Below are 19996 nucleotides of genomic sequence, written 5' to 3'. Positions count from 1 at the left end.
TTCTTGCCCATTTGTCTTTTGAGAAGCATCTATCTGTTTATGTCTTCTGCCCACTTTTTAATAGGATTTTTTTTCTTGCTGACATGCTTGAGTCCTTTGTAAATTCTGGTTATGCGCCCTTTATTGGATGTGTAGCTTACAAATACTCTCTCCCATTCTGTAGGTTGTCTGTTTGCTCTGTTGATTATTTCCTTAGCTGTGCAGAAAGTTCTTAGTTTAAACAAATCCCATTTATTAATTTTTGTTGTTGCCATGATTGCCACTGGGGTCTTTTCCATAAATTCTTTGCCTAGGCCAACATTTAGAAGAGTTTTTCCTATGTTTTCCTCTAGAATTTTTATGGTTTCTGGCTCGGCGTCCATAGCACAGTGGTTACGGCACCAGCCACGTACACCAAGCCTGGCGGGTTTGAACCCAGCCTGGGCCAGTTAAACAACAATGACAATTGCAAAAAAAAAAAAAAGAATTTTTATGGTTTCATGCTTTAGATCAACATCATTAATCATCAGGGAAATAGAAATTAAAACCACAATGAGATATTAACTTACCCCAGTTAGGATGAGTTTTATTAAAAAGTCCACAAACAACAGATGCTGGTGTGGATGCAGAGAGAAAAGTATGCTTGTTAGTGGAACTACAAATCAGTACAACCTCTATGGAAAATAGGACGGCGATTCCTCCAAGAACTAAAAGTAGACCTACTATTTGATTTAGCAATTCCATTATTGGGTATTTACCCAAAGGAAAAGAAATCATTTTATATAAAAGACACCTTGGCTCAGCGCCTGTAGCACAGTTGTTACGGTGCTGGCCATATACACTGACGCTGGCAGGTTTGAATCCGGCCAGACCAGCTAAACAACAATGACAACTGCAACCAAAAAATAGCCGGGCGTTGTGGCGGGTGACCATAGTCCCAGCCACTTGGGAGGCTGAGGCAAAAGAATCGCTTAAACCCAAGAGTTTGAGGTTGCTGTGAGCTGTGATGCCATAGTACTCTACTGAGGGCGACATAGTGAGACTCTGTCTCAAAAAAATAAATTAATAAAGACACCTGCAGTCCAGGTGCAGTGGCTCACGCCTATAATCCTAGCACTCTGAGGCTGAGGTGGGTGGATCCCTTGAGCTCAGGAGTTCAAGACCAGCCTGAGCAAGAGCAAGACCCTATCTCCACTAAAAATAAAATACTTAGCCAGGTGAGGTGGCACATACGTGTAGTCCCAGCTACTTGGGAGGCTGAGGCAAGAGAATCACTTGAACCTAAGAGTTTGGGGATGCTTGAGCTATGATGATGCCAACTCTGTTACTTTACCCAGGGCAACAGAGTGAGACTCTGTCTCAAAACAAACATACAAACAAAAAACCCAAAAAAGACATCTGTACTCAAATGTTTATTGCAGCACAATTCACAATTGCAAAGATATGGAATCAAAGTGCCCATCAATTCATGAGTGGATTAATAAAATGTGGTATATGCCAAGAAAAAAAGATGAACTAATACCTTTTGCAACAATCTGGATGGAACTGGAAGCCGTTTTCCTAAGTGAAGTATATTACAAGCATGGAGAAACAAACACCCCATGTCCTCACTATTAAATTGGAGTGAACTGATGAGCACATACGTGCACAGAAGGAAGTAAGACTCAGTGGAAAGAAGCTGGGGGAGTGGGGAGAAGGGAAATAAACCCATTTAATGGGTACTGTGAACACTATTCAGCACACCTATAGCCAGGACTCAAACATGGCAAAAATGATCCATGTAACCTAAAATATTTGTACCCCCTTAGTATCTTGAAATAAAAGAATGATTAATATGCTAAGAATTCTAAGAGAGAGCAGACAACATGCAAGAACAGGTGAGTAATGTAAACACAGATGGGACTCCAAGAAAAAAATGTTAGTCATTAAAACCACTAACACATGGCCGAGCACAGTGCCTCAGACCTATGTAATCCCAGCACTCTGGGAGGCCTGCGGGGGAGGATTGCCTGAGCTCAAGAGTCCAAGACCAGCTTGAGCAAGAGCGAGACCTTGTCTCTACTAAAAATAGAAAAATTATCTGGGCATTGTGGTGGGCTCCTGTAGTCCCAGCTACTCAAGAGGCTGAGACAAGAGGATTGCTTGAGGTCAAGAGTTGAGGTTGCTGTGAGCTGTGACGCCGGAGCACTCTACCTCAGGATGACAGACTCTGTCTCAAAAAAATACAATTACATTAAATTAAAAAAGAAAAATGGTATCCACTAAAGCTACATACACATATGCTACCCAAGAAAGCTTCTAGATTGAAAAGCCCAAAGGGCCAAACCCTTCCCCAAGATGATGAAAGTGATGATGACTATTACTGAGTGCTGGATTTAACTGAGTATGCAAGAAGACATCACTGGTGGAATCGAGCATCTGGCCATGGTTCTGGACCAAAGCTAGAGAAATACTCAGTAGCTACCCAGATTATAATGGGTGGTGTCATTGGCTGGTGTGCAGGATTTTTTTTTTTTTTTATTAAATCATAGCTGTGTACATTGATATGATCATGGGGCATCATTCACTAGCTTTACAGACCGTTTACCAAGTTTCACATATACCCTTGTAAGATGTGCAGGATTTTTGTTATAGAAAGTTGTAAAGCTTGCAGCAACTGCTGGCTGAAGGAGGTGGTGGCTTTCCTCTTCAGATCGCCAGTCACAGTGGCTATACGCAATCGACTAGAAGTGTTGAAAAAGATGTAAAGAAAAAATCAACTGAAATCAACAAATGTAAGTGAAGAAATCACAGAATTTATCAAACAGAACATTGTGATATCCAGTAGATTTGTGGGAGGCTTTTTGCTATGCCTTCCATCTTAAGGACATAAATGTTCTACTGCAGTGCATTTGATAATGAAAAAAGAAGTGGTAACAAGGTTGTCTCTCAACAGTACGTGCTGCCAACATCTGCAGGGCAAGAAGAAAACAACTAGCTGGACAGTACTAAATTTACAGCTTAGCATCTTGCCACCTGAAGCTTAGCAAATTTACACCTACTGTTAAATAACCTATATGTATGTGAAAATAGTATTCCTGAGTAAAACGTAGCTTTCATCAGTTTTTAAAAATTTGTCTGTTTAGAAATTAAAGTATAAAATATCGCCATTGGGTGTAGATATGGAGAAAAAAAGTCTGTTGGATTGAAATGATTCTCTTTTTACTTAAGATGTTCTTCATTGCCCTTTATAGTATAGTGCTGACTTTTTGTTTTAAAAGATGCTTGCAATAAATTGAACTGTAATGCCCTTTTGTGGAAAGCTTTAGAAATATTATAATTATTAAAGATAAACAATCTACTGATGTTAACTTAAAAAAAAAGTGCAAAGGGATTAGGAATCAGATTAGCATCAGCCTTCTCAAGCAAGGTCTTAAAAATTCTGAGGAAAAATAATTTCCTACCTAAAACTCAAAACTATTCCAGGCTCTCAATCAAGCGAGAATAGAATAAATACAACATCAGATGTGTGAGTTCTCCAGCTGGCCTGTGTCCTTCTTAGAGTGCTACTGGAGGGTGTGCACCACCAACGGAGGCCGTGCAGGAAGATGATGAAGTCAGACTTGAGAAGCAGGGTCTGTGAGACAGGAAGAGAGGTGAACTATCAAGACAACATTTGTAGCCTAGAGAGAAACCAGCTGGATGGTGGATTTTAAGAAAATCAAAACTTGATAGATTATCAGATGTGTTTGAGACATCAAGAATCTTCCGTACAACTTTTGGGAAGATTTTGTGCCTGATTAATGCACAGAAGACAAAGCAAAGGCAAATTTTAACTCCAGGAAAAGTAAAAATATTATACACACACACACACAAGGAAATGTCTCTTAATACTATATCTTAATTCCTCACTGGAAAAGGATTGCTGTGGAAGGATAGGTCCAAAGAGACCTCAGTTTTTGGTTTTGTTTTTGAGACAGGGTCTCCTCTGTTGCCCCAATTAATGGAATCTCATCCTAGCTCATAGCCGCCTCAAATTCCTCCCTTAGCGTCCCAAGTAGCTAGGATCACAGATACACATCACCACAATTGGCTGATTTTTCTTTTAGTAGCAACGGGGTCTTGCTTTACTAAGGCTGGTCTCAAACTCCTGGTCTCAAGTGATCCTCCCATCTCAGCCTCCCAGAGTGTTAGGATTACAGTCATGAGCCACCGCACCAGACGAAGACCCCAGTATTATCTGTAATGTTTCATTTTTAAGGACAATACTTTACTCATGACTCAGACCCTTGATACTCAGGTGTCCACAGATCTGCAGCATCAGGACCTTCCAGGAGTGTCATGAAGATGGAATGGGAGGCCCCCCTACATCTGCTCAATTACAATCTACACTCAGTATCCCCGAGAGACACACAGTCACATTAAGTATTAACTTAAAGAATTCCAGCTAAGTTTTTAGAAAGTCACCTGTGGAGCCTTCTGGAAGGTCTTGCTCTAGAGCCACAGAACCATAGCCTGCAAGGATAGACCAAAGTGTCTTCCTACGAAGTTCTTAGATTGCTTGTCCAGGGGTCAGAGCCACCAGTGAGCATGTAATCACAGCAGTTATGACGCCGTCACACAGCTGGCCCACGCTGTGGAAAGGCATCTGCTGATGTGATCTTAGGGCAGTCTGTTCTCTGAGCTGGTTCTTCCTCTGTAAGTGAAGGTTCTAATGGCAGTGCCCACCTCCTCTGGTGGCTGTGAGATAACTCTCAGTGAACACTCTACTATATTTTTACACATAAATGGTCCTTCCACTGTGTGCTGGGGTCTTAGAACCCTGGGAGACTAATCTAGACCCTTTGTCACTCCATAACCCTTCTTTAGAAGCTTGGATCCGAAACCATTCACTGGTAGGAAAGGCCCTGGGCAGGGCCAGCCACAACACTGACACTGGGGACAGGATCTTTGGTTCTGAGAAGGGAAAAAAACACCCCAGCATGACCTGGTGTTAAGCTGCGCCCAGCTGCTGCCTGTCGATGAGAGTGACCTCAGTCAACGGCTGCCACCATGGGCAGGGTGGCCAGAGGACATCAGCCTCTGGTGTGGACCACTCAGTAATACACTGGTGCTCCTCTTCGGGGGAGCTGGACAGACATGCTTAAGATAGGACCAGCAAGAGCTTTGCATCCTGGAGGCTCACCCAGTTCTGCCACACTGTAGCAGAGAAAACTTACCACGGGCAGACTGGCAGACGGCACCAGCCCTCCTCTCGCCTAGTCCAGAGTGGGCACGAGGTACCCATGCTGCCTCACACTCCAGCCCCACCCCTGCAGGAGGAACCAAGCAGATATGCAGGTCTGCTTTACCATCTGACTTTATTTCACTTTTTTTTTCTATAAAACTCCTCCATAATTTCACAATTTAACAAAAAAGTTTAAAATCCAGGACAGAAACAATCCTGTAACTCAGTTACAAACGCAGTTCTCCTTATTCCTTTTAACCAGGAGCTGGTCTCAGGTTGAAGTGTCCTAGTTCCTAGTGAGACACATTCTTTGTAAAAACCCTTATGGGTAATGAAGGTATTCGATACCATTTGCTTTTCGGCGTTGGTTTACACTTTGTTCAGGAGAGTAAAACACAGGGGTTGCACTGGGGGCAGGCGGCTTAACACAAAACACATGGCAATCACAAAGTGCCGGGCCCCTTCCTATGGAAGTGTCCCCAAAGCCCTATGGGCCCAGCCACCAGGCAGTGGGGGTGGGCAGGGCCTGATGGCCCAGTATGTCCACTAGGTGGCCATGGAGCCAGCCCTGGGCCCAGAGCAGCTCTGGAGGACAGTGGTGGGGCCTTCTGGCCGGAGGAGGTAACTGAGACAGGAGTTGGTGATTCCGGGGGCCATGGAAACAGCAGGAAGGGCCAGACACTGTTGCTGAGGGCAGGCAGGTGTGCCTGGCCCTCCTCCAGTTGAGCGAAGGCTGCTCACATAGCTGTCACTGTGAATCCTGGGGGATCCTGTGAAAGAGAAAGCCCAAGGGTCCGAGATCCCTGGCAGCCTCTGTGCACAGAGGGTAGAGCAGCTGCCGCCACTCCGCCCATCACAGGCCAATTCCTTCTGTCCGATGTCTTAAAGGGTGTCCAGAGAAGAGAAGAAGGTCCACTTTGGAGTATTATTGGCCTGCCTGGAAGGGGATGAGGCGGGAGCTTGCCTCTTTCTTGTTGGCACCTGAAGGCTGTGGGACTGGGAGAGGCAGCATGGTGGCCAGGAGTTCCAGAGGCTTCCACCAACATCGCAGGCCCTTCCCCAGAGTTCTGGGGTGTTCCCAGACAACTGGTGCTGGGGGAAGCCTTGGAGACAGGAGCTGCCCAAGGAGTGTTCAGATTGTGCCTGCCAGACAGAATCAGAGCACAGACAAGATTAGGGACCTGGGTGGGGGGGATGATGGAGTCCCTCAGCCCATGGCTAAATTCACATGCCGGGAGTGAGGTTTGAGAGAAGGCAGCCCATATGGGGCTGTTCTCCTCCCCATTTTGGTCAGGGCAGGAGGACTTGAAATGACTCTAAAGTCAGAGGGTAGGAGGTGGGAGCTAGAGGATACTCAAGTCAAGGTCTAGGGAAACAGAGGTGACTAAATAACAGAGGTGACTGGAAGCCATGCCAAGGTGGGCCCCATGAGGGCCCCCTGGCCTTGGAAGGGGGCACTGGAGCAGAGCAGGACCGGCCAGCCATTGGAGAGCCTCAGGCATACAGGAGTGAGTCCCCAGGCTCAGCACCAGCAAGGGCTGCAGCAGTGCGGGGTGGGCCAGGCCGGGCCACAGTGGAGAGAAAGGCAGCCTGGGGGGGCCAATCCAGCCAAGTGACCTGGCCTGTCATGGCCGAGGCCCATGCTAGAGGAGCTGACTCAGAGTCAGATGTGCCTCAGAAACTCCACAAATGATCCCATCTTATTTGGCAAAAGCTCATTTTTTTTCAAAGTTCGAAGACTTGATCAAGGAAAGGAAGAGGATCCTGTGGGAAGAGCCCCATGGTGCCAAGTCTGGCCCTGGAGACCATGGGGGCACAAAGACACCCAGAGTGGAGATTTCAGCTCCCGGTGCCCTAAGGACTCGCTGACCCCATGTAGCATTTACTGTCCAGGGAGGACTGGCGGGAGGTGGCAGCAGTGCCCTTGGAACCACAAAGAGGAAAGGATTACTCCCTTCGTCTCAGAGGGCTGGCCGCTCCTGGCTCGGCCTCCAGCCTGACCACAAGACCTGTGGAGACATTTTAACCTACAAGCCCCACCTTATCAGCCCCCCACCCCACCCTACGTGCACTGCTGCCCAGATGCACACCCGAAACCACTCTTGCACAGACAGAACACACACATGTATATAATACAGAGAGAACGACACAGCACGGAGTCCTAGCACGGAGAGCCAGCAGTGACGCCTGCCCTCAGTCTACACATGAAAACAACGCAGACACACAGTCAGGGCCTTATGAGGTCCTGGTGGGTGGGGACATGTTCTGAACCATTCAGGGAGACTAGAAATAGCTCCTGGCAGTTGGTCCAGCTACTCAGGCCCAGGCAGTGAAACCATGCCACACAGCCCACCGTGGAGCAGGGGCTGGTCCTAAGGCTGGGATAGGGTCCCCATCCATGCCCATTTCTTCCCCTTCAGGGAGCAAGGACCAGAGCTGCCTTTCACACAAGCCGCTCTCCAAGGGGAGTCTGAGGGACAGCTCGTGTGTGGCTGGGAACAGCAGTGCTGGCCTAGCCCCTCGGCCCCAGAAGTTGAAGAGGGTGGGTAGGGAGCCACCAAGGAAAGTGCAGCTGGCTGTGAGGGCCGAGGACAGGGCGGTCACTAAGGCAGTGCTGCGGGCAGGCCAGTTGAGAGAGAGAAGGGCAGGCAGGGCATGGCCGTGGCCTCCCAGGACCCTGGCAGCAGGGGGCCAGCACCCAGCCCCGGGTCATGTGGCCACAGCCTCCAGATAGCTCTGCAGCTTGCGCACGGTCGTCTCATCCAAGGAGAAGAGGTCGAAGTCAAAGGTGGTGTTGGTGACGTTGAAGTGGCCAGTCTCCTCAATCAGGTTCACAATCTGCAAGGCAGTGGCAGGGTGGCTTCAGGGATAGTGTCCTGAGGGCAGATATGCCACCACGCCACAGGACCCCCACAAGGGCTGGGTTCCTGGGGGATGCAGCCAGGTGCTCTAGCAGCTCACAACCCTCAGAGGCACCTTCAACCTCAGCATGCATCTCCCTGGTCCTGAGGGAGGGCTGAGCCAGGCAACACAGTCAGGACCAGTACCTGCTGCAGCACGTTGCGCTCCCGCAGGGCCATCAGCCTCCGGTGCAGCTCCACCAGCTCATCAGTGTAGGCCTGCAAGAGGGCGGGCTCAGCAGGTGAGATGAGGTAGCCCGCCCCACCTCCTGGTCCCACCAACACCCAGGGCCACCCCTTAAAGTGCAGAGCCACCAGTTCTGCCCCAGAGGGCCACCAGGATGTATCTCAGTGCCAGGGGCAAGAGGCACCTTCCTAAGCACTGCTGGGAGGAGGAGGGAGGGCCAACCTCACCCAAGGACAGTCCAGGGTGCCCTCTACTGGCTGTGTCCCCACCTTGTCATAAGTGCCCTTCTTGAGGGTCTTCTCAGGCTTGCTGCAGGACTCAGGGCTCCTCCGGCCTGATGCCTGCAGGGGAACCCCAGATCGCTGCTGAGCTTTGGCCTACGCTCTCCCCTAGCTGCAAGCATGTGCAATGCCCCCCAATCCCTCCCAGGATGCACACCAAGGTCCAAACCCTGCCTGGGCATACTCTGGCTGGCCCCAAAGGACTGATTAGTCAGGGCCTGCCCATCCTGGGGCTTGATGGTGAATCCAGCCTCCTCCTCGCCCACTGCCCTCAGTCCTCAGGACAGGGACAGGACCACCAGAGCAGCCTTGATGGTGGGGTACCCCCAGGGCCTCCAAGCTTACCTTGCTGTTGGGTGGGGGTGGCTTCTGGGGGGGTGGGGGCTCACGGCCAGGCAAGCAGGAATCAGCGCTATTATCACTCTCGCTGTCACTGAAGCTCAACCTGAACACCAACATGGCTTATCAGGTCCCCACCACCCCACCCAGCCCTGCAGCTATCACAGGCTCAGGCCCTCCCGTTTACCAAACTGGTGCTCCCACAGACAACCCCCCCTCTAAGCTCTAGGCAGCTACTTCTGATGAAAAGAAAAAAGAGAAAAGAAAGAGGAAAAGCCCCAGGATGGACAATCCCTGAATAACCAGTCCTTTGGGGCCAGCCACAGTATGCCCAGGCAGGGTTTGGACAGGACCTTGGTACCTATCCTGGGAGGGATTGGGGGGCACTGCACATGCCAGCTTGGTTTTGTGGCTCTGTTGGCATCAGAGCTGCCTGTGAGAGGATCTACCCTCTCCCTTAATAGCACTGCTCTGACCCCACCCCCACCCCAGCCACCCAACCCCTGTGCTCTGGCCCACAGGCTGCCTCCTTACATTGGAGGGAACAATCTTAAACATGGGGTGTCTGGTGGTGGCGAAGCCCAGGCTTTTAGCCTCCCACCTCCTGGGGGCAGGTCCTCCATCCCTGCCTCCATTTCCTCATCTATAAGAGGCTGCCAAGAGGACTACAGAGGACAACAGTGAGCTTGGGCTCAGGGGACAAACATTCACGACTACTGACGGGGAGGCATTTGGTCACTCAACATCCAGAAAGTCACCCAGCTTGGATCTGCAAAGCTCTCCTCAGAGACCCATTTCTCTGGTACCTGGGATGTTGCTCCAACAGGGCTGTTTGGGCTGAATCCAGCGAGAGGGACACTGACAACTGTCACTTCACAACACGTTACTCATCCTGGCCCTTGTTGCTCAGTGAAGCACCCGAAGGCACCTGAGGCCACAGCCAGGCCCAGGTGGCCATGCCCCTGTCCTGCTCCTCCCTGGCCTCCCAGACCTCCCCCAGAATGAGCACCAGAGAAGTGCAGCAGCCTCCTGGACTCTGCCTATGGCCTGTGGAGGCTGTAGGTCTGGCCTCAGTCCTTGTTCCCATTGCCCAGGTGACGTTCCCAGAGTGCTGCTCCCACCTGCCCCTGCCCTGTGTCCCACAAGCAATAGCTGGGCTCTGGCAAAGACTTGGGCCTCTCAGGGAGCAGAGTGGGGTGAGTGGGGGCTTTGCTAGCACCAGCTCAGACAAGGTGGCCTGCATGGCCCCCTCCCTGACACCCACAGGTTTGCCCTTGCCCAGGGTCATCACACATGGCCCCAAAGGACATCAAGAAGTGTTCCCTCATCTAGGTCCCTGTGTCATGCTGTGAGCCCCTCAAAAATGGGAACATCTGTCAGCCTTTCTGCTCATAGCTCTTGGCACCCAATAGAATCTCCACTGAATGTGACCAAACTGAGGCAAGAGCCTGCAGCCACTACCCTGTCCCAGGGAAGTCACTGTCCTCCTTGTGTCCAGAGGTTAAGAGCCCTTTGGGGCCTCAGATCTGTGCCTTCCAAAGGCCAAGAGCCTCGCTGTGTCCATGCTGGTATAGGCAGCACGGCCCACAAGGCCTGTTAGGGCTGTCATAGTCATCGCTCTTGGAAAGGTAGGATTTTATCCCATATGGGGATACCTTACTGGAAACAGACAGATGACCAACCCCATCTTCAAGAGGAGCCACACAGCCTTAAGGGGAGGAGAGTTGCAAGAGGACTGGGCTGCTGGCCACTGCCCCTGCCCTACACATGCCCAGACCCATTCCTGATGCCCATGTCTCTGGAGCCGAGCCTCCCACCCACCCAAGGATCTGGGGGGTATCCAAAGGACGCAACTTGGCTCCCCCTGCACCTTTAGGGGAACGGCCTGCAGGCCACTAAAGCAGGTCCCCACCCTAGGTGTCTACAAGCCTCCAGCCAGGGCTTTCAGTGGGTGCTGTGTGCAGCACACATAGGGAAGGACTGGGGGTTCCCCTGACCCAAGACCAGAAAAACCTCTTTCTTGCTCCCCACTCCTGACCTCCCTGCAACACTGCCCTCAGACTATAGGGCACAAGTCATTTTTCCCTATCTCTCTTCTCCAATGGCAATTGAGATCTTTTATCAGAACTTTACTCTCCCTCCTGGGCAGCCCGCACCTACCAGCAACCACAAGTTAGGGTGCCACCTAGGGTTCCTTACTTGGCTGATCAGGAGAGAACACATGGCCCTAGCCCACCCTGACACCCGGGCTGCCCTGAGGCCACCTGGGGACCACCCCCATCCTGCCAGGAGACCCTTTAGCCATTGCTTTACCCTTACCATTCCAGCAGACCCAGAGGGTTGCCCAGGGCCCCTGCCTGCACCCGCTGGCTCTCCCACTGGGCCCAGTCACCTGGAATCCCTCCCTGCGGTTGTCTTGACAGCAGCCTCCTCGCCTGACGAAGAGTCGTCCTCGTCGGACTCCTCCGACTGCAGGTCCTCCACCATGGAGCGCAGGGGTCCTGGGGCAGGTTGAGGGGAGAGAGAGGAGGGCTCCAGCTGAGCCGGTGGCCCCTCCCCCACAGGCCCCAGCATGCTTCTTGACACTGTGGACCCCAGTGCACTTGCCAACTGCCTAGGAGGCTGCTTTGCCAGGGACCTGGTCATCCACCTCCAAGAACTGCCTCACACCATGACTGCCCCTTCCTGGGGCCCCCTTCTGGCTCCCCTTCCCTCTCTACCTTCGTGGCCCTGTCCTGCAGCAGGGTTGCAGGGCCCCTCCATTGCCAAAGCCGGATGAGAACCCCTCCTCTGCTCCCAGATGCAGAGATCACTGGCTCTGCCAAGCACCCAGGATGAGCCAGCCCTTGCCGGGGAGGGCTCAGGAGCTGGAGCCAGGGGTGCGGATGCTCTGCCCAAGGGCCACAAGATGCCCCTGCTCAGTCTGTACCCCAACTTGGGCCTGCCCACCCCCTTGGTAATATCCTCTGCTGCTCCTGACCCTGTCCGCCCCTTTCTCCAGAGGCCCAGGGTTTTAGTCCCCTGCAGACGGCATCTTGGTTTATATTCCTGTTACCAAGGCAACAGAGGGACACAAAGACCTCAATTACCTTGGTCACATGATCCCACTCTGTCAGGTTCCCCCCTCCCAGCAGACAAGAGCACTTGGAAGGAGTGTGGGCTCAAGGGCCCCATCCCCCAGCCCCTCTTGGGAACAGCTTGGCTGAAATCCAGGCCAGACCCCCTTATGCGCCCCTCCCCCAGCCCCTAGTATTCTAGCTGTGTGGGAAGCAGACTCTCATTCCAGAGCACTAGTAGGGAAGCTTATGCCCAGCAGAGGATGGGTGCTGGTGGACTCCGGGTGGCTTCCCAGGACCCTCCCAAGTCGGGGCAGGTTCCAGGGAGAAGGCAGATGGGCCCATGGTGCAGGGAGGGGTGGAGCCCATGGTCTCTGGCAATTGGCAGGGCCCACATCAGAAGGGCACTAGCCCTTTATCAGCACAGCTCAAAGCACGGGGATGGGTGCCAGGACACCAATGGCCACAGAAAGGAGCAGCACCCCCCAACCCAGCTGAAGGTCTCGTGACCTGTTTCTGTTTTGCTTTCATTTTCATTTATTTATTTATCTTCCCTAGATGGGGGTCTTGCTAGTTGCCTAGGTTAAAGTGCAGTAGCACAATCATAGGTCACTGAGGCCCCAAACTGCTGATCTCAAGTGATTCTCCTGCCTTGGCCTCCCAAGAAGCTGACTGCAGGCATGCACCACCATGCCCAGCTAATTTTTCTAGTTTTTTGTAGAGATGGGGTCTTGCTTTTGCTCAGGTTGGTCTCACTCCTAGACTCAAATGATCCTTCCACTTCGGCCTCCTAAAGTGTTGGGATTACAGGCGTGCGCCATCGTGCCTGGTCTGTTTTGTTTTTAAATACGGACTCCATTCAAGCCACCAAAAACCCTATGGGCATGTCCTTGTGCAGGCCCAGCCTGGAAAAGTCTGGGAAAGCTGAGAAGCCCAAATGCAGCCCAGAGGAAACCAACTGGGTTGGCCCTCCCTGCCCTCCAGCAAGTTTTAAGTCTTTTTGGCAGCAGCAGCAGCTTCTAGACTTGGGTGTACAGCTGGCCAAAACTTGGCATGGAGCAGGCTCCACTGCCAGTGAACTTGGAGAGGCAGGGTGGGAGCACTCTGACTCCCAGCAGCCCTGTACCCACTGACCTCCAGTGGGGGGCACGCTCTACTCCTGTGGGGTCCCCTCCTGCTGCCCTCATTACACACCTTGACTGTGGTTCTGAGACGGCTCAAAGTCGGAATCCGAGCTGGAGTCTGAACTGGAGCTGGAGTTGGATGGGCTTGACTGGGCAGACTTCACCCCACAAAATGGCAGCAGAGGGGAGAGAGGGAAGAGCCATCACCTTTCAGCTGAGAAAGGGGCAGGGCAGATGCCCTCGGGCAGTGCCACTGCCCAGAAGGTCTGTCCCAGACATCCCAAGGGGTCCCCAGGACACCCACCCATGTTGCTCCTAAGAACGTGCCAGGAAGTTGGCACCCAGCTCCTCACGCACACTGCAGCCTACTTTCCTCAGTCTCAGCACACCATGGGACTGTCCTACCAAGGGACTCCAGTTTCCAGCAGCACCAGGCAAGATTCAGAATACCTCTAGGCTTTCTCATATGACTAGGCAAAAGAGTGTATGGGGCAACACAGTTCTCAAAGAGGGAGGCTGGGGGGTGGCAGGGAGGTCTGGAATAGGAGAGCTGGAAATGGAAGCTTCTCATTCAGACTCACACACTTTCCTGGGGCTCAGAGATGATACAAAGCTCCACCACCCTGCCTAGGTGCTGCCACCAACCCTGGCTACCAAGGTAATTTTGAGTATGTGTGCACACTTGGCAACAGATACCACGGCTGTCCTTCCTCCTTCGGCTGCTGTTCATCCAGGCTCAGCCACCAGGGGGCATTAAAAACCAAAATAATCGTGACAAGGACAGAGGGGACAAGATGCCCAGGTGAGAGGGTAGCTGAGAATGTGCACATGCACACGTGTTTGTGCAAGGGACGGGGAGCTTGGGGCTGCATCTCGCAGGTGGACAGGTATCAGTCACTGAGCACAGAGGCTGGGCCAGAATGGGGCTGCCCACAAGTGTGTGCGCCAGTAGGTGCAGTGGGGCAGGTATGGGCAGGCTCTAGAAGGCAGAAGTCAGGAGTCTGAAGGCTCAGGGAGGGTCCCCTGGCTCAGGGTACCCCAGGCCCCAGAAAGGCTGTCTCAGACCCAGCAGGTCTGTCCTTAGGCTGGGGGCTATGCAGCCCCTCACCTCAGGGGACCCATCTCATGGAACTAAGTGGCTGGAACCCCTTCATCAAGCGAAGGGAGGGGCTAGCAGAGGGAGCCAGCTGACCTGCTGGGTCTTGGCAGGTGCCCTTCCCCACTGCATTTGGGTGTGGGCAGCCCCCACACCGTGACAGCTAGAAGATGCCTGGGGAGAGATTCCCTGGCACATGCAGAAAGGAGGGGTCAGGGCTTGGGGCAGCCTCACCCAGCCCATTGTAGCTCCTGCTATGAACCCTGCCACTGGCAAATGATGTTCTCTGGGGACCCTCCCCAGGAAAGCCCATACAGGTTTCCCACCACCCGTGCAGACCAGCCTGACTCTCTAGCACACACCAGACAGTGTGGCGTGTACACCCACACATCCCTGGAGTGCTTATTCTTGGGGGAGGGGTCCCATCTCTGGGGCCCTGTTCTAAACCTGCCTCCTCACCATTTGGCTTCTCGACTTGGACCAAGGTGGTCCCCAGTGTCAAACCTTAGTTTCCCTTTCTGTGAGGGAACTGCCAGCCTGCACAAGAAGGTGGGCTGGTAGGATGGTCCCAGGCCCCTGCTTCACCACCCCCACCCTGTGCATGCTCTCATTTTCACTGGTTGGGGTCAGCAGGGACAGAATGCAAAGAGGGCCCCAAAGCCCCAGGTGTGGCGGCACTGTGCTCACAGGGGAAAGTCATGCAAATCCAACAGGCAGGGAGAATCAGAAATGGTGTCAGCCAAGAGCCTGGAGGTGGCATGGTCAAAAGGGCTGCTGGAGTACACCTAGGTGCTTAGGCTACACAGGGCACCCAGGGCCCATGACTGGCCCATGTGTGGACTGAACTGACTGGCTCAGGAACCCCAAGGCCTGAAGGGACCCCAAAGAAACAGCCAGAGGAACTGGGGAATGGGGCCAGGTGGGGCACTGCAGGGCAGGGAAGAGGCAGCTGTGTGTGGCAGCTGCAGCTCCTTAGTGTAGTCTCCTCTAAACCTGCGGGCCACCTTGCCCCTTCACCACAGGTGCCTGCAATTTGCCAAAGCCACAGGGCTGGGCAATGTCAGGGACTTAACTGAAGTCCTTCAGTGGGTAGATGGGTAGTCTTTAGCCAAGAAGAAACCCCCGGAGTTTCCTCAAATACCTCCAACCCTGAGCCCACAGACACTGGACAGGTCTTGGTTGCCATGCCCCATCTTGGCATGGCAACCCTGAGATGGCCAGAAGTGCCTCACAGAACATCCTACATGTTCCTCAACAGAGTAGGAATCTGGAGCCCTGGTGCAACACACTGCTGGGGCCAGTCTAGCAGGGCAGGGCCTATAAGACTCCAGAGAGGCCTGGTCATGGGACAGGATTTCCCTACCTGTTCAGAGCTACATATCCAGAGGAAAGAGCAGACTCAGGTGCCAAGCAGGCACCCACAGAACATGCTGCAACTGAGAGGGCCACCTAGGCCCAGAGTTTCTGGAAGTCAGCACCAGGGCTTGCCACCTTGTGATCACAGGCAGGTGACACTCACTGTCTTCACCCTGAGAAGTGCTGGGTGCTCAGCCTCCCCTCCCCCATGGATATCTATAAGCTGTTTCCCACAGGTCAGTCACCCCCAGCCAGTGTTGCCACCAGCTCCAGTTCTGTCTCTGGGAATTGCTTTCAAAGTCCCAACAGAGCCTGAACAGCAGCCTGGAGAGCAAATCTCTCCCTCACAGGCTAGTAAAGATTTGGAAACCACAAAAGGCTGACAGGGTTGGGGCCAGCAATAAAGATGAGGAACTTAAACTCTACCATTCATTCATTCATGTATGCATACATGTATTCTCTGAACACCAGGAGCCACATACCGCGCTGGAGGCCCCAAACAAGGTCTGGCTTCAAGGCCAAGTCTGGCTACTCTCTCTCTCTCTCTTTTTTTTTTTTTTTGGAGACAGAGTCTCACTATGTCACCCTCGGTAGAGTGCCACAGCGTCACAGCTCACAGCAACCTCAAACTCTTGGGCTTAAGCAATTCTCTTACCTCAGCCTCCCAAGTAGCTGGGACTACAGGTGCCCACCACAATGCCTGGCTATTTTTTGGTTGCAGTTGTCATTGTTGTTTAGCAGGCCCGGCCGGGCTCCAACCCTCCAGCTTCGGTATATGTGGTTGGCACCCTACCCACTGAACTATGGGCGCCAAGCCGAGCTACTGTCTCTTGTGGCTAAAGTCATGGCTGCTGCAGGATAAGCCCAGAGCCTTTCATGGTGACATACCATGAAAGGGATCCTGGCCCCACACTTAGAAAACCAGTTGGGCCAAAGAAGAATATCATCCCAAGTCCCAGCCGTGTGTAGCAGCCATGGGTGAGAGGGATGGGCTGATGGCTGCCCGCCTCCAATAGCCACCTGGGAAGGGAACTGGGCACAGCTCAGGTGCCATCAATAAACCTCTAGACAGGGAGAGCAAGATGAGATGTCCTGATGCCCAGTTATCAGAGAGGATTTCCTGCCAGGCTCACCCTGCTCACCCCAAGGCAGCTTCCAAGACCCGAACCTAAGCACCCTGAGACCTTGCTTGCCCAGGGCCATCAGTAGGGCAGCTCTCACAAAGCAGGCTCTATCACCCTGGCAGAGGGAAACCGAGGTACAAGGCACAGAAGCTGGTGAAGACCTGAGCCCTGGGCTCCGGATCCCATCTCCTACCATGCTGCCTGCTGATGTGCACCCCTCTTCCTGGCTTCCTCCCAGGCGGGGCTGACATGGAGGGGTCCTCTCACCTCTGACCTGAAGGAGGCCTCATCTTCCGAGTTGGACTCCTCTACCTCCAGGGGCTTCCTGGCCTCCCTGGGCTCATTCTCAGCCTTCACCTTCTCCCCTCGGGCACTGCTCTTATCTTTGGCCGGCTTCTTGTCTGAGAAGGATGAGGAGGTACGGGGTGAGGTGCCTGGGGTGCTCCGAGACCCCTTGGAGCTGCTCTTCTTCTGCTTCTTGGCGCTGGGCTTTGGTGAGTCTGAGGTGGCTGGCCGCTTGCTGGAAGCCTTGGGTGGGGGTGGGGGTGGGGGACCCCCCTTGGGGGACATGCTCTCCAGCTTGGTCTCCTTTAGGGCCATCTTGGGCTCCTTGAAGGCAGCCTTGGGTGGAGGCACCTTCTCTTCCTTGGGGAGCCGGCCTTCACCCAGCTTCCGCGAGGTGTCCTTGGAGCTCTTGGCCTGCTCGCGCTCCAGCTCCTTGGAGGAGCCCTTGCTCTCTGAGTCCTTGCGGGGTCGTTCACGGTGCTCCTTGGTTACCTTGTGTGGCTTGGAGGCCTTGCTGCAATCCTTGTTGGCATCCTGCAATGCCAAAGGGGGCAGGCAAGGGGGGAACACCTGATCACATGGCATCTCAACACCTGGTCACAAGGACTGCCTTGCTCTGCTACCCCCAACCCCCTACAAAAGTATAATCCACCTGTTTCAGACTCAATTAGAGTCTTTTCCATAAAGTGAAAAGGCAGGTGAGAGTTTTTGTGTTTTGTTGAGATAGAGTCTCACTCTGTCACCACAGGTAGAGCGCCGTGGCATCAGCTCACAGCAACCTCAAACTCTTGGACTCAGGGATCCTCTTGCCTCAGCCTGCTGAGTAGCTGGGACTATAGGCACCGGCCACAATGCCTGGCTAGTTTTTCTACTTTTTAAAAATAGAGAAGGTCTTGCCCATGCGCAGGCTGGTCTCAAAACTCCTGAGCTCAAGCAATCCACCCGCCTCAGCCTCCCAGAGTGCTAGGATTAAAGGCTTGAGCCACCAGGCCTGGCCAGGTTAGGGTTTTAAATGGAGCTGCTCCGTTACTACTAGAAAATGTGAGCAAGTCCCTGAGACTGCAGGCTAAGACCCCTCTGAATGCACTGATACCCCCTGTTGAGCTCAGAAAGAGAACAGTGAGTCAGAACAAGCACAGCAAGCCACATCACCCGCTCTCACCAATGCTCACGGCTGCCACTGGGCACGTGGGACCCTGGTGCAGGCCCTGTCCCTTTCTCAGTCTCTTCTGACCCCCCAGCACACACGCTCACTGTTTCACTGTCTCCTGCTTTGACATTCCAACCTCCGCCCTGAGCTCCTTTGGCTCCTGTGTCCCCACACCTCCACTATGCAGCCAGCTCCACCATCCTTGGGGATAGCTGTTCACTGGAGCCATGCTATTGAGCACCTACTGGGTTACTGGGCACTACACAGAGACAGCACTAGGCCTCTCAGAATTGAAACCACCTGGCTGGCCTTCCTGAGACAGGAAAGGTATTCCTGAGCCTCTGTCTCAGAGGGTTTAGGGTGAAGCCTGGACTCTGAGGCTTCCCAATGGGGACAGAAGCAGGTCAAACACAATGAGCGGCAGAAACTCCAAGGAGTAATGCCACGGGACCCCAGGCAGGCATCTCCTCTGAACAAGTGCAGAAGCACCCACCTCCCCAGGCGATGGCACAGGCCTGGCAGACGGTGAATTCTCGTCAGGATTGGCGACCCACAGTAGCACAGCCCACGCCCTAGCCTGAGCTTTGCTATTTGTATGTTTCCATCCTGTCCTCCCTCCATACTCCATCAGCTCTCCTACAGTGGGGGCCACGTCTTCCTTGACACCCTGCGTCGCCATACACATCCAGGAATATGGAACAGCAGCCAGGTGAGGTGCGTGGTAAGCCCAGAGGCTCTCTGGGTGAACACTCTCCCAGGCTCCCCAGTAGTAGCCCAGCTCTGAGGGCAGCCCCACTGTCCTGGGAAGGGCTTCTGGGGCCCAGTGAAAGCACCAGGGAAGACGGAGGTGTCCATGCTTCATCACTTCATTAGCTCACCACCAGACATGCGGGAGGGGCAGGCTGGTCAGGGGCTACTGCTACCTGTTCCCAAGGCCACCTGAGTGTCCAGGGACAGATTCCTCCCCGTAAAGAGCCACAGGGACAGATGGAGCAGCTGCCACATGTCTGGTCGACTCAGTTTGCTGTCTTCCCATCGTCTTCTTGCAAATTCACAAAACATATCAACGTTAAAGGCTCAGAAACAGTCCCAGAGGCTAGGGGGCCACTGATGCCTCCTTACCCATGTTGGCCTGGCTGATGCCCTGGCAGTGGGAAGGGCTGTTCACACTATGAGCCCCCGCAGCTGGCTATGCTCCTGGGGTATGTTTCTTGGGGATGGTGCATGGAACAGGGCCCATGCCTGGGGGTTCCACTCCCCAGCTGGCTGCTCCCTAGGAGGGAAGAATAAAGCAGGGGTGCCATATGCCATCTTGTCCCCTTCTCACTATGGATACATGCCCATGTGGACCAAAGGAGCTCAAATGATGTCACAACCACCAAGGATGGAACAAGAGCAAACACACAGTTCCCACCATAGGCTACTGGCCCTGGGGTCAGCTGCCACAGCTAGGAGCCTTCCCAGGGGCACACACCAGGCCACAAAGTTGGCTCTCTTAAGGTTACCAACTTTGAGCACTACACAGACATCCATAGGAGTGATGATCCATCAGAGTTATGTTCTTATTACAGGTGTCCACGACCCCTGAATGGTTAAGAATTGAGACTTAGAAAAAAAACCACCAGGCCAAGTGTCTGACATCAAATGGGGGGAATGGGGCATCGCAGCAGCTGCCAACTGTGCTGGCCTGGGTGTGCAGGGGCGGGAACTGAAGGAGCCATCTTCCTTGCAGCATAAACCTAGGCACGGAGGTTAGAGGGTCATGTCCTCTCCCTGATTGCCACCATGCTACCCCTGGTTGGGGGCTGTGAGGTGGGGACAAATGCTAGCAACCAAATCACCCATAGTTGCAACAGCCAGACCTACCAACAGTCCCCCAGCCCAAGGGATTCCAAGAAAGAAGGTTCGAGAAG

The 19996-nt window shown here is 53.3% G+C and overlaps 1 protein-coding gene across 3 annotated transcripts in view; it reads right to left on the bottom strand.

Annotated features, from left to right (window-relative positions):
- Positions 1–5299: 5299 nt before the first annotated feature.
- Positions 5300–19996, bottom strand: part of MLLT1 (MLLT1 super elongation complex subunit) — a 90026-nt gene continuing 75329 nt past the window's right edge. For all 3 annotated transcript variants that reach the window (XM_053584494.1, XM_053584495.1, XM_053584496.1), the window contains 7 exons: positions 16916–17467; positions 13143–13230; positions 11285–11393; positions 8899–8998; positions 8542–8613; positions 8233–8304; positions 5300–8023 (listed from right to left, as the gene is read on the bottom strand). In XM_053584494.1, the coding sequence (XP_053440469.1) occupies positions 7895–8023; positions 8233–8304; positions 8542–8613; positions 8899–8998; positions 11285–11393; positions 13143–13230; positions 16916–17467 (1122 nt within the window). In that variant the 3' untranslated portion in view covers positions 5300–7894. The remainder of the gene's footprint in view (positions 8024–8232; positions 8305–8541; positions 8614–8898; positions 8999–11284; positions 11394–13142; positions 13231–16915; positions 17468–19996) is intronic.

This window comes from Nycticebus coucang, chromosome 3 (genome assembly GCF_027406575.1).
Source record: "Nycticebus coucang isolate mNycCou1 chromosome 3, mNycCou1.pri, whole genome shotgun sequence".
Lineage (NCBI taxonomy): Eukaryota > Metazoa > Chordata > Mammalia > Primates > Lorisidae > Nycticebus > Nycticebus coucang.
The sequence above is the reverse complement of the archived record's forward strand: the minus strand, read 5'-3'. Positions and strand labels throughout refer to the sequence as shown.